Below are 13,621 nucleotides of genomic sequence, written 5' to 3' on the forward strand. Positions count from 1 at the left end.
ATTTTTTCCATGCAGCATATTTGGAGATATAGAGGTGCAACATTTTTCGGTTTTTCCAAGATGACGCCTGTACCACATGACCTATGACGTCATGATTATCATTCTAATATTCTAAAGGAGGAGGCGCTCCTATGGGTGAAAATTTCGTGTCCATCAGACCAACAGTTGCTGAAAAATATATATAATGATCGGATAAGTGTTGTAGTTGTCGAATTATGACGTTATAACGAAGGCACCGATGACGTCATCATTAACATATCTTATTCCCCGTGGGGAGTAGTTGACAATGAGCCAGGTCGCAATTTTTCCATGGAGTGGTTTCAGAGATGGAGGTGCGAAGCTTTTTCAATATGGCGCCGGTACCACGTGATCTATGACGTCATAATAATCATTAAAATATTCTACAGGAGGCGGCCCTCTTATGGTGAAAATTTCATGTCAATCGGACCAACGGTTGCCGAGAAAATGATTTTTTAAAATGCAGACACGTACGTACATACCTGAATGCTTAACCCTGCTTTTCGCTTCGTGAGCGCGGGGTAAAAATTCTGTTCCAATTAGTGGTGGGTTGAGCCAGAAAATTTGTTAGATTGACTGGACTATTAGGAATGGGATTATGTGTCGAATAAAGGTCACAATTGTGTTGTTAGAGTGTTGCGGCAATATCGCAAGTCACACTTGAAGGCTGAAGTCATGGCCCGGCGAATTCGCATACATGGCCCAATATACAAGTTATAAATAATCCATATGCACAGTGCAGTTCACATTGCGAAAGCCTTGCAGCTTGCAAGTACCAGAGATGAGAGTTTATAGTCAGATCAGGAATCAAACCCACTCTAGACATCTCAAAGGATTTACCTCTCAGCATTCTGCCTGCTGATCTTACTATAATTCACCAAATGTCGGTCCGTCTGTCTGTCCGTCTGTCCGTCCTTTTGAAGGTACCGAAGGGGTGAACCAATCGCAACGATATTTTGGGTGGGTAATCCTGGGATCTCCTGGAGTAAAATAGGCTATATTGTTTTTCCAATTTCAGCTTTGGCCTCCAGCATTTTCAGGTTTGGACTCCCGCATAACGTTATTTTCCCGGGTGCCACACAAACGGCTGCACCGATCGCTGCACGGCTGTGCTGCACAGCTGCACCGATCGGACTCGGTGACCTCGGACAAAGACCTTTTTATAAAGACATGGGTTGAATCCCTGCTTGAGAGAATGCCAACCCCCTCCCCACCATCACGGTCGTCTCTCCTACTCACAATTCCACGAGATATGCGGAAAGGACGACCCAAAACCAATTATCTTCTTTTTGATTCATATATAAACATCATTAAAAGTAAATAATGACCTCGGCCAAAGTTCAAACGACGTGAGTTTAATCTCTACATGAGAGAATTCCACATAGCTATTTGGGCGGTGTATACGCTAACAGATCGCTGTCTCCATCGTTCTTGCCAAGGCCGTAACACCTATCAGCTCAAAATCCTTTTAACTGTTGACTTGGTAGTTTTTACAATGAAGGAAACATTAACAATGTTGTTAAAAGTTTATTTTGTGATGAATTTGTGATTGGAGTTATGTTGTTTGGAATGAAAAAAGAGATATCGAGTTCAAGTAAATGACGACATGCCGTGATGGTTTCTACCTTCTAAACGTGAACTTCACGGATCGCCATATGCAGATTCGCCACGGACCCACGATTGATGTTTCTATACGTGAACGTACCCATTTGTTTGGAACGGGTACGTTTTTCATGGAAGTCCTTCACGAACTTGCTGTCCATGTCTGACGTGCGACTGAGGGTGCTACAGGAATGTGGAATTTATTGGTTTCATGCTTTAGCATTCGCCGTATCTGCATTGCCTGTTTGCTTCTGGCCTCCCACCCGTGCATTGCACGGGTATCTCACTAGTTACATTAATTCAGCTGCCATATCGTTCACATTTTTTCCATTATGGTTAAATAATATAGTTCATCACCCTATGAATTTCTCCCACCCTGATCTGATTCATGTCCTGACGTCGCACAGATCCGGTTCATGCTATTATTCAGCCGGCAGGGTTGCATTCGCTTGCAGAAGTGGTTTGTGGCGGCGGGAGAGCGTGAGAGGCGGCAGACCCGGCGGGAGTTGCTGACCACAGTACTGGCAAGAGCCCCCCGTTCGAGCTCGTGTCTGCAGTGGCGTGACTTGAGGATCATCTATAAGAGGTACCATATAAGGTTTACCCCCCACCCTTCCCCCCTGATTTAGAAGTCTCCTTTAATGTATTTACTTCAATCCATTAAAACGATGGAGGTGAGAGAGACGGAGACAGAGAGACAGAGACAGAGAGACAGAGACAGAGAGACAGAGACAGAGAGACAGAGACAGACAGACAGAGAGACAGACAGACAGACAAAGACAGACAGAGACAGACAGACAGAGACAGACACAGAGAGAGACAGACACAGAGAGAGACAAAAAAAAAAAACACCTTTAGAGGCCATTTTTCCCCGCAAGTGGGGGTTGGCCTTTTTCGGGGACCGTGGTTGTTGTTGTTTTATTGGTCCCCTTTTTGAAGCAATGTTTTACGGCCGGATGCCCTTCCTGCCGCCAACCCTTTTTGTCGCCTTTTTACGACAAACGGAATTACCAGTGAACTGGTACTCGATTAGCCGACCTCGGAAGGATGACGGGCTGAGTCAACCCCCCTGGCGTTAATTCAGCGATCGACCGGGATTCGAACCCAGGTATCCTAGGTATCCTAAGCTGGCACCCGAGCCGCTAGCCCAACACCAGGCTTAAAGATGATATTTAACAGAAACAATAGGGGAAACAAAAAACAGAAAGAGACAGACAGACAGAAAGAGAGACAGACAGAAAGAGACAGACAGAGACAGACAGACAGACAGAGAAAGACAGACAGACAGAGAAAGACAGACAGACAGAGACAGACACAGACAGAGACAGACACAGAGAGACACAGAGACAGACAAACAGAAAGAGACAGACAAACAGAAAGAGACAGACAAACAGAAAGAGACAGACAAACAGAAAGAGACAGACAAACAGAAAGAGACAGACAAACAGAAAGAGACAGATAGACAGAAAGAGACAGACAGAGAGAGAGATGGAGAGAGCGACCCAGAACGACCGAGACCGACCTGTCTGTGATGTGAAAGTAAAAAGCCCAAAGAGTTTTTTGACCCAAAGTTGTTTTCATTTTGTTTTTGAGTTTTAATATTCCAGGTGATGATGCAAGCAACGTTTTATTTTAAAAAAGGGGAATATATATCCATGTTGACCGTGAAACAACGCAAGACAACAACAATGTCATTTCGACATATTTAGCCTGAACCCATATCATGGTTGGTTTGGAAAATGATGGATTACTTGTTCAGAATTCAACCAATCTTAACTCCATTATGGTTCATTACTAATTTTGAGATTCTGGTTTGTATCGGTAATTCGAAGAACATTCATAAACGAAATTCCCATAGATCGAAGACTTTCATAAACTCGAGGTTCATAACGCCTCACACCTATGGTGTCAGCTGTGGTCAAAACTAACTAGTTTGGGGAAGAATTTTAAAAATGTTCCCAGACGGGTTTTTCAGAGTAAAACTGATAACATTTCCCAACTAGCAAGAGCTGTCTCTCTCCTTCAATGTACTTCAATCAAATAAAACCAGACTCGGTGGTGAAATAGAGAATCTGCTATTCATCTGCGAGGTCTGCAGGTTCAAACCCATCCAAATCCAATCGCATTTCAAGTCAAATAGATGGAAATTGATGATTTTATGCAACCTTGACCTTTGACCTTTTGATTTTAAAAAACAGAACAATTGGTTTCTTGCGTTCTATTGGTGAACTAATTCATTGACCCAATATGCATACCCTGTTCACATTTCAAGTCAATCGGATGGAAATTGATTAATTTATGCAATCTTGACCTTTGACCTTTTGAAAGAAAAAAACAAAAAAACAATCGGCTTCTACCTTTTGATTGGTGAATCAATTAAATGACCCAATATGCAAATTCTTAAAATTTCAGGTCAATTGGATGAAAATTGACGATTTTATGTGACATTGACCATTGATTGACCTTTTGACCAAATTATGAAAGTGTCTTCTCCATATTCGCATAATTAAGCTTTGTTTAAAAATTGATGACAAAAGCTCAAATGGTAAAAAGTAACAGCCCGGATAGGCACATAGACAGACACACATAAGTGATTGCAAAACCCTGTAGGCTATGAGCCAAGGGGGTTGGTCGGTACCATACAGATGGAGTAAGGCTCATTGTGATTTTTAGCAAGATATATGTCCTTAGATATGAAAAAAAAGTGATAGCAGTGTATAACTCTCGGCCATCTCTGTGTTATCACCCGAAATATTATTATACGCCCGCTTCGCTTCGCCAAAAAATGTGATATTTGCTAAAATTGGAATAAATATGTTTTTAAGGACCACAGAGTGCCAATAATTTGCATACTGGATGCCAACTAATATAGTAATAGAAATATAGAACATTTGTGGGGGTTATTTATCAAATTTTTGATATAATGACAAAAATTATGTTAAATTTAGTGAAAAAGTGGTCGAAATCGCTTCGAGTTCAGAATTCACATTGTACATTTTTATCAATATTTCAAAAATGAAAACTCCCAGAGTAACATTTGACCCCTCAAAATCTTCGCAAGGAACCACTGCATTGGAATATATCATTACTTTGTAATATGGTGGTTGTTTGGGGCACATATTTTGGCAAAGTTCAAAATATGTTCAACCATACCCCCTAACCGTTCAACCAACCGTTCAACCATCTTGACTGAAGGTTCCTTGCGAAGATTTTGAGGGGTCAAATGTTACTCTGGGAGTTTTCATTTTTGAAATATTGACAAAAATGTACAATGTGAATTCTGAACTCGAAGCGATTTCGACCACTTTTTCACTAAATTTAACATAATTTTTGTCATTATATCAAAAATTTGATAAATAACCCCCACAAATGTTCTATATTTCTATTACTATATTAGTTGGCATCCAGTATGCCAATTATTGACACTCTGTGGTCCTTAAAAACATATTTATTCCAATTTTAGCAAATATCACATTTTTTGGCGAAGCGAAGCGGGCGTATAATAATATTTCGGGTGATAACACAGAGATGGCCGAGAGTTATACACTGCTATCACTTTTTTTTCATATCTAAGGACATATATCTTGCTAAAAATCACAATGAGCCTTACTCCATCTGTATGGTACCGACCGGTCAATTTGGGGGGTCTGGCTCATAGCCTACTGTCTCCCACTGCTCGTGGGATGGGATAACCAGAACGATACTCGTTAGATGGCATACCTTCACCAGGCTGAACAGTTTACATTTTGTATCCCACTGATAGGTCAGATCTGCACCGGGACCTCTAATTGGCTTGTTGTTGTCACTTAACAAGCCCATCCGCCAAGTTTTGTCATAATCCGTATGCAACTTTTTGAGATATCGTGCTCACAGACAGACAGACAGACAGGCAGACAAACTCTGTCCACCTATGGTGGTGAAGGTGCTAACTAACTAGTAATAATGTCCACAACCATCTACGACCATGATGTGGAGCATCGACTGAGGTCCTCACTATATTTTTCTTCCGCCCTCTCTTTTTCACTTTTAAATTTGTTTTCTACGCAACAGCTCGAGCGATTGAGACGAAACTTTCAACATATGAACGCCTACCCATGTAAAAGTATTTTACAACAAAGTTACATGATGATTCCATGGAAAATGCGATCGGCATTCCAAAAACTTTCCTGCAGGCACAAGTTGCAGGGTGTTGTTTCACATCTCATGAATAAATGGCTTCAACGTCACTTTGCTCGGCCTAGACCGGATAATCAGAGATTTTATTTCGTTGGACATTTTTTGTTTGTGACCCGATAAAAATCACACTAAACAAGATCTGCTAGATAAAGTGGCGATGTACAATAATAAATGCAATTCTTGGTTAAAAAAAAAACAAAAACAAAAAAACTAGCATACAGACATCCCAGTGTTCCCTGGAACATTGGCATCTTGCAGAAGCTGGCATGATAGCTTCGATGTGACCTCTGAGCTGTCTAGCCTGGGTCTGAATCCAGACTCAGCTATAAAATGTCATCATGGTGTTTCACATGCAGGGCGAGACATCAAAGTGTGTTTTGTCCCTCGGAAACAAATAAAAAACCTACAGCAATGCGACTGTGTCGCCAATATGCCTCCAGGTAGTCCCTGCCCACGACAATGGGTAATTGCCCTCGTACACTGTCCTAAAAATAAACAAGTTTGGTTTAAATCCCTTCAGCTGTTTTGAAGTATCACATTTTTACCACAGGAAGGTTTCACATCGATTGGTGAAGCGGTTTTGGAGAACGGATGTTTTTTTAATATCGGCTTTCAAGCTCATATGGCTGCCAAACCACATGACATATGACATCAAAAATGTACTCTACATATGCATGGGTAGGGGATCACATTTGCGAAGTTTTGTGTTGACCGGGAAAGGTTAGTTTTTTAAATCTAAGATGGCTGCCAAACCACTTGACTTATGACGTCATCATTTTCAAACTATATGCAACAATGGTGTTAGATGACTTTTTAAAATGTCGCATTGATAGGGTAAGCAGTTTCAGAGATATAATTATTTAATATTTACCTTCAATCCAATATGGCTGCCAAACCCATGTGACCTATGATGTCATAAGTTTAATATTTCAATACAAATGGGTCGGAGATCATGTGCACGCAATTTCAGATTTTTAGGATAGGGCATTTGATTAAAACATTTATGGCTGGTATACCACTTCACCTATGATGTCATCATCATCATGCTTTTGTTCCCCATTGGGAGTACTTGACAATGTGCCAAGTTTCAAATTTTTCTATTCAGTGGTTTCCGAGAATGTCTTTTTATTATTATTTGCGTTTAATCTAAGATGGCTGCCATACCACGTGACCGATGACGTCACAATTATCATAAAAACATTCTGCATGAGTGTCACTCCTACCCTGAAAGTTTCGTCTCAATTGGACATGTGGTTGCTGAGAAAAACGAGGTTTAGCCCTTACAGACGGACGGATGGATGGACGGACAACCCGAAAACGTAATGGCTCCTGCCACCTTCGGGGGCGGAGGCATAAAAATCCTGCCTGGATTGGATGTGTCAAATGGTCTGGTGTTCTCAGAGGTTCCTTGACACCAGGGTACACTGCTTGCTATCTTAGAGTGTCATTGTTGTCTGGGCCGTAACTTCTGCACTGTAAACAAATATTGACCAGGTGATTTGCATGTTACCTGCGAACAGCCTTCTTAGATTACAAAGGACACCCAGCACACATCCTGCAGCTTGTATTGTTTGGATACCTATTTGACGCGGTATGTAAGGGATGCCCCATTTTGAGTATGCGAAGGTGAGTGGGGTCATTGTTGTGTGTGAACCGCAGGTATGCCAGTTTGTACTTTTGTTGTGCAATTGAAGAAGGAGACAATGAGTTACTCACTCTCGAACTCATCCATCGATACGTCGAACTGCTTGATCAATACTTTGGCAGTGTGAGTTTCTTATTCAGCCCAGGCTGATTATCCCCCCCCCCCCCCCATTTTATCTATCCATGCACCATGTAAGTTGACAAATATTTGTTCAAAACCCCCAAATATTTGTTCAAAACCCCCAAATATTTGTTCAAAACCCCCAAATATTTGTTCAAAACCCCCAAATATTTGTTCAAAACCCCCAAATATTTGTTCAAAACCCCCAAATATTTGTTCAAAACCCCAAAATATTTGTTCAAAACCCCCAAATATTTGTTCAAAACCCCCAAATATTTGTTCAAACCCCCAAATATTTGTTCAAACCCCCAAATATTTGTTCAAAACCCCCAAATATTTGTTCAAAACCCCCAAATATTTGTTCAAAACCCCCAAATATTTGTTCAAAACCCCCAAATATTTGTTCAAAACCCCCAAACATTTGTTCAAAACCCCCAAATATTTGTTCAAAACCCCCAAATTTTTTAGCCCTGACAGTTTCGTTTAAGAAAGTATTTTTTAAATAAATATATTTAACTTTATAGCATTTGGCACACATTTCGCGTGACCTACCAATGCAATGCAAACCATTGCTCTTGTATCGGGCAAAATGTCTTGATTAGGAACTAGTGTTTTCTGGTCCTAGATAGGCCTTGTTTGGCTCAGGTTCAGATCCATAACATAAACCAAAACGATCTCATATGTGCTTTCCTTTTCCACAATATTTGATCAGTTTCAACTTATTTGGGCACTGATACTCAGAGAAGAGATGATGATGTTTCTACAGATACTAATTCTGCCACTACCAGTCCCGACCACATCAGCACCAAGTAAAAGTAAAGGAGATTTTAAAGAGAACATTGGGGACAAGCTCACAGAAGAAGAAACAGTGTAAGTGTTTCCTTTAGTTGAGGAACAGAGGAAAGGAATTGTTCATAACTAAGAACCACAACCTGGAACAACTGGGACACAGAATGGTTCTCACATGAGGGGTCATTGGCAGAATAAAACACCGAGCAGTCATGATCCGGTCACAGAGGTACCTAGATGATACAAGGGAGTTATGCTCATCTATAACATCAGATGACGAAGTTGAAGAATGTGACCAAATGTGCGTTTTGCAGATGTAGTTTAAAGGATGACATCCGAGCTCGGCCATCATTTAAACTAAATCTTTAAATTGAAATACATGCATTGGAGTTAGGGATAGGACTTAGGGCTAAGAGTTAGGGCTAAGAGTTAGGGCTAGGAGTTCGGGCTAGCAGTTCGGGCTAGGAGTTCGGGCTAGGAGTTCGGGCTAGGAGTTCGGGCTAGGAGTTAGGGCTAAGAGTTAGGGCTAGGAGTTCGGGCTAGGAGTTCGGGCTAGGAGTTCGGGCTAGGAGTTAGGGCTTGGAGTTAGGGCTAGGAGTTCGGGCTAGGAGTTCGGGCTAGGAGTTCGGGCTAGGAGTTTGGGCTAGGAGTTATGGCTAGGAGTTAGGGCTTGGAGTTAGGGCTTGGAGTTAGGGCTAGGAGTTAGGGCTAGGAGTTCGGGCTAGGAGTTCGGGCTAGGAGTTCGGGCTAGGAGTTAGGGCTAGGAGTTATGGCTAGGAGTTAGGGCTTGGAGTTAGGGCTTGGAGTTAGGGCTAGGAGTTAGGGCTAGGAGTAAGGGCTTAGATTTAGGGCTTGGAGTTAGGGCTAGGAGTTCGGGCTAGGAGTTCGGGCTAGGAGTTCGGGCTAGGAGTTAGGGCTAGGAGTTATGGCTAGGAGTTAGGGCTTGGAGTTAGGGCTTGGAGTTAGGGCTAGGAGTTAGGGCTAGGAGTAAGGGCTTAGATTTAGGGCTTGGAGTTAGGGCTAGGAGTTAGGGCTAGGAGTTAGGGCTTGGAGTGAGGGCTTGGAGTTAGGGCTTGGAGTTAGGGCTTGGAGTTAGGGCTAGGAGTTAGGGCTTGGAGTTAGGGCTAAGAGTTAGGGTTAGGGACTTGATGTTTCTTTCAAATTTCTTTCTACTTTTTCACATATCTCTTTATTCATTCTAATTCTTGCTTCTTCTTTATTTCTCTCTTTCTTTATCTATCTGTCTTAGGGGAAATGAATTTTTTCAGAATTTTTTTTTCTGAAAGGTTCACTTGGCTGTGCTTGGATGGGTTTGAGGGTGGAGGAGTAGCATCTGAAACCCAAATCCTATCCAGGTTCCTCCTGATGACTCCATCAGATGAACCCAGAAGTCATGCGTTCTTTTGTGAGAGATGTGAAAAGCCCGACCTATTGAACTTTTAACAATTCAAGTGGAGAAACTCATGAAGACTGAAGTCTGTCATTGTTTGGATATAATGCATGGAGGGATCAAAGTTTCCTGAACTTCGATCCAGTAAACAACCATCGATCCTGGACTAAAATGTTCAAAATAATGTTTTAAAGTTGTAAAACTGTTTATTCTTTCAAAGACGTTTCTCGTATGCCCAGTTAGTTTGGACTGACTTAATTTGAGCATCAATGAGGATATAATATAGGGCAGTTACAACTTTTGTCGACACAGAGCCAACACATGCATGTCACATGACCATGAGTCTAGTATTATGATCAGATGCATTATAATAGATACCAGACTCGGTGGTACAATGATTGGAGTGTCCGCGCTGACTCTGGGAAGTCGATGGTCCAAACCCAGGCTGGGTCACGCCAAATACTTAAAAAAACAAAAAAACACCGAGTACTTAAAAAAAAGTGGGCTGATGGTCATCTCTTGAGGTTGTAGTTCAGGCCACAGCTGATTTTGGGGAGATCCCCCTGGGAGCCCCCTCATCCTGTAGGAGGCCCCCTGTTACTAAATCGAAAAATTTAAGACAGGGCGATGCTGCGGACCATAGAGTAGAAGGGCTGTGTCGGGTTTCCGATCAATCGGTTGGTAAACAAGCATTCTGAGTATTGCGCTGCAATACATGTCCCCTACCGGCAGTCTGTCGTCCGGAAAACTGTTGGGGAAATTACCAAGGGTTATTTATCCACAGGTTCTGAATCGTTCCCAATCGCTAATTACCTCAGGACGGGCTCACCTGTGATTCGCACTCGGGACTTCGATTTATACACCATGCAGACAGGTCAGCAGAAGCACGAGAAAATAAGTTGTTGATAAAGCACCTTTCGAGTCGCTAAATATCAGTAATTTATTAGATTTTCCGGTTCACGACCAATGATCGATGTGTATATATATGTTGCTCGGCTTGGCTCCGCCCCTCCCGAAAGCGTGCGCTGTGTCACGCTGTTGACGTTCGCGAGACGAGGCTGAGGGCGCACGGTGCGGCTTGAGAAGAACTCTAGAATAAACAAGAGATATCCATTTAAAAAAATTTTTCGTTTAATTAACGATATCTGCCAAACCACGTGCCCTATCGCAAATTCCAAAAGGACATTCTAGTAGATTGACATGCTGAACAGATCTGTGAAGTTTCCCCTCGATTGGATCAAAAATGAGGGAGGAGCTTGGTTTTAAAGGTTCATGCTTAAAAACGTCATAACTCTGAAACCATGTGACGCATGACGTCATGCTCGTTGACTTTTTTGTTCGTCATGGGTATGCGATTCTGCCTGCAAAGTTTGGCCTCGATCTGTTCAGCCATTGCAGAGAAAAAGGGGTTTTCGTGTTTTCACGAAAAACAATATGGCGACTGAACCACGTGACCTGTGACGTCATAATTACCATTAAAATATTCTACAGACCGAGTCCCTCATATGGTGAAAATGTTATCTCAATCGGTCCAATTATTGCAGAGAAAATGGAAATTAAAACTTAAAATGGCACTGAGTTAAGGATCATCAGAATTATCAGAATTCCCAAAGTTCAAAGTGCCATAACTTTGTCAAAAATGATCGAAACGTCGAGAAGTTCGACCTTGATCTGTAACTTATCATGAGGAAACGATGTGCCAAGTTTGAAATAATTAGCATTAAGAGTTTAGAAAAAAAGTCCGGAAAACTGTTCTTTGCATGACGGACTGACTGACGGACTGACGGACTGACGGACTGACGGACGGACGGACGGCGTGCAAACCTATAGTCCCCTCCGGTGTACACCGGTAGGGGACTAATAATGGGTGTGTAGGGATCCTATGTTTGGGGGTAACCCCCCCCTGCAACCCCCATGATCCGAAATTGAAAAATCGAAGCCTGAGCGATTGTGCAGGCTACTCTCTTGTATTCATGTGATACGTTTCAGAACAATCAGCCTGGTGATAAGGGAGGAGTATCAAAAAAAATATCAAAAGGTTAACATATGGACAGACAGGCATCCGGGCATTATGACCCATTTTTAGGAGGGCAGAGAGGTCGGAGGGCAGAGTCGTAAGTAATATGAGTAGTGGAAAATATGAGTCATGTGTTGGGGGGACATCAAATTATATTATTCCATTTTCAATACCGTACGTAATAAATAGATGAACTCATTAATTCAATGGTACTTACTGCCCTGTGAAGATTTGTCGGAGCTACACATGGACTTGCTGGTTGTCTCGATTTTATTGAAACCAATCCACACGATGGAAACATTTCTTTACTGTTATATCAATGTGCCACAGGTGTGCGAGTTGGACATCATTTTTAACTTTGAGAAGGCATATTTCATCCTGGACGAACTCCTGCTTGGAGGAGAGGTTCAGGAGACTTCCAAACGTGTTGTCTTGTGTGCAGTTCAAGAAGCTGATGATCTCCAAGTGGTGAGTTGGTTTTTTGACAAGTTGTCACATGATACTGCAAAACCTTTTGGTATTACGCATGACGTATTAGGTACGCTGTTTCCGTTTCCGGGTAGGCGGAGTCATATAGGCTCTCTTGGTAGTGAATTATTATTAATGAAGAGCCGCAACACTCTAGTGAGACCCTGCAGTTAACAAAGGTCTTTTCAGCTGATCGATCTTCAAGTTCAAGCATTCGTGCCTGACCACGTGTGTGCAGGAAACCGACGTGACCCGGCGGGTCCTGCAGGATCTTGGCTTTGCCTCGGCCTGAATATCTCCAAGCACATCCCCAGCCCCCTAGGATATACCTTGCGCCTATCGGTCGCATATCGTCTTCTTTTGTAGACGCCTCACTCCGAAACTGCACGTTTTCAACAATTAGCAATTCCTCCGTCATCCTTCCACCCAATGTATGCTCCTCCAAGCCTCGTTATGTTTGCCTGCAGGCCTTTCTTCGGGGAGCAACATGTCCTGCAGCCCATTTCCTCTTTTGAGTTTTTCCTGCTTTCACCATATTTCTTCACACAACGCAGAACATTAACCGAATTGGGTTCATGCTGCTCGTTCACCTCTCGTTTCACACCCAGACCAGTTCAAGTGGCATTGCTATATCCGCAGGACGAATGGCCATAGAGTGTGATGGGAATGTATCTCAGTATTGTATAAAATGCCGTTGGAAATCCTTAAACTGTGCAAGCAGGATTGTGTCCATGTTTTTTTTTTGTTTTTTTGACCTCAAACCTTCCCATGCCTCCTCCCCCCAAGCCCTCTCCCTCCAACAGATCTCCCGATGTCCCTGCTCTCAAATGTTGTACTCGTGTGCTTCCCAATCTTGTCTCCCGCTCCCTTTATTTTGTCTTGTGTGTCCGTTTTTTTTTTGTCATTGTCAACTTACACAAGCCTCGATCTTGTATACAAGAAAAAATATATATATATAAATAAAAAAAGCATCCCTGAAAAAAGTGCCCCATTAATAAAAAAAAAAAAAATGGAATCTCGAGATTCTGAGCAGAAATCATGAACCTGCATGGGAGGTTGTTGTAGGAATCGCAAGTGATTCGGTCGTCCAAGGAATCGCACGTGAAAAAGGCTCCTCCGGTTTTATAACTGCAGTTTATGATATGACAGAATGATAACAGAAAAAACCACCGTTTAGAGGCCATTTTTCCCCGCAAAGCGGGGGTTGGCCTTTTCGGGGACCGTGGTAGTTGTTGTTTTTTGGTCCCCTTTTTGAAGCAATGTTTTACGGCCGGATGCCCTTCCTGACGCCAACCCTTGTTGCCGCCTTCAACGACAAACAGGGAATTACCAGTGAACTGGTACTCAATTAGCCGACCTCGGAAGGATGACAAGCTGAGTCAACCCCCCTGGCATT

General features: G+C 42.4%; 1 protein-coding gene across 1 annotated transcript; it reads left to right on the top strand.

The window, feature by feature from the left end:
* The first annotated feature begins 1,986 nt into the window (after positions 1-1,986).
* LOC137435389 (AP-1 complex subunit sigma-2-like) lies at positions 1,987-13,541 on the top strand. The gene is made up of 3 exons (XM_068129138.2): positions 1,987-2,206; positions 7,456-7,564; positions 12,088-13,541. The coding sequence occupies exons 1-3, from the start codon at positions 2,037-2,039 to the stop codon at positions 12,397-12,399; spliced, it is 591 nt and encodes a 196-aa protein (XP_067985239.2). The 5' UTR covers positions 1,987-2,036; the 3' UTR covers positions 12,400-13,541.
* The last annotated feature ends 80 nt before the right edge of the window (positions 13,542-13,621 follow it).

This window comes from Myxine glutinosa, chromosome 9 (genome assembly GCF_964187855.1).
Source record: "Myxine glutinosa chromosome 9, kmMyxGlut1.1, whole genome shotgun sequence".
Lineage (NCBI taxonomy): Eukaryota > Metazoa > Chordata > Myxini > Myxiniformes > Myxinidae > Myxine > Myxine glutinosa.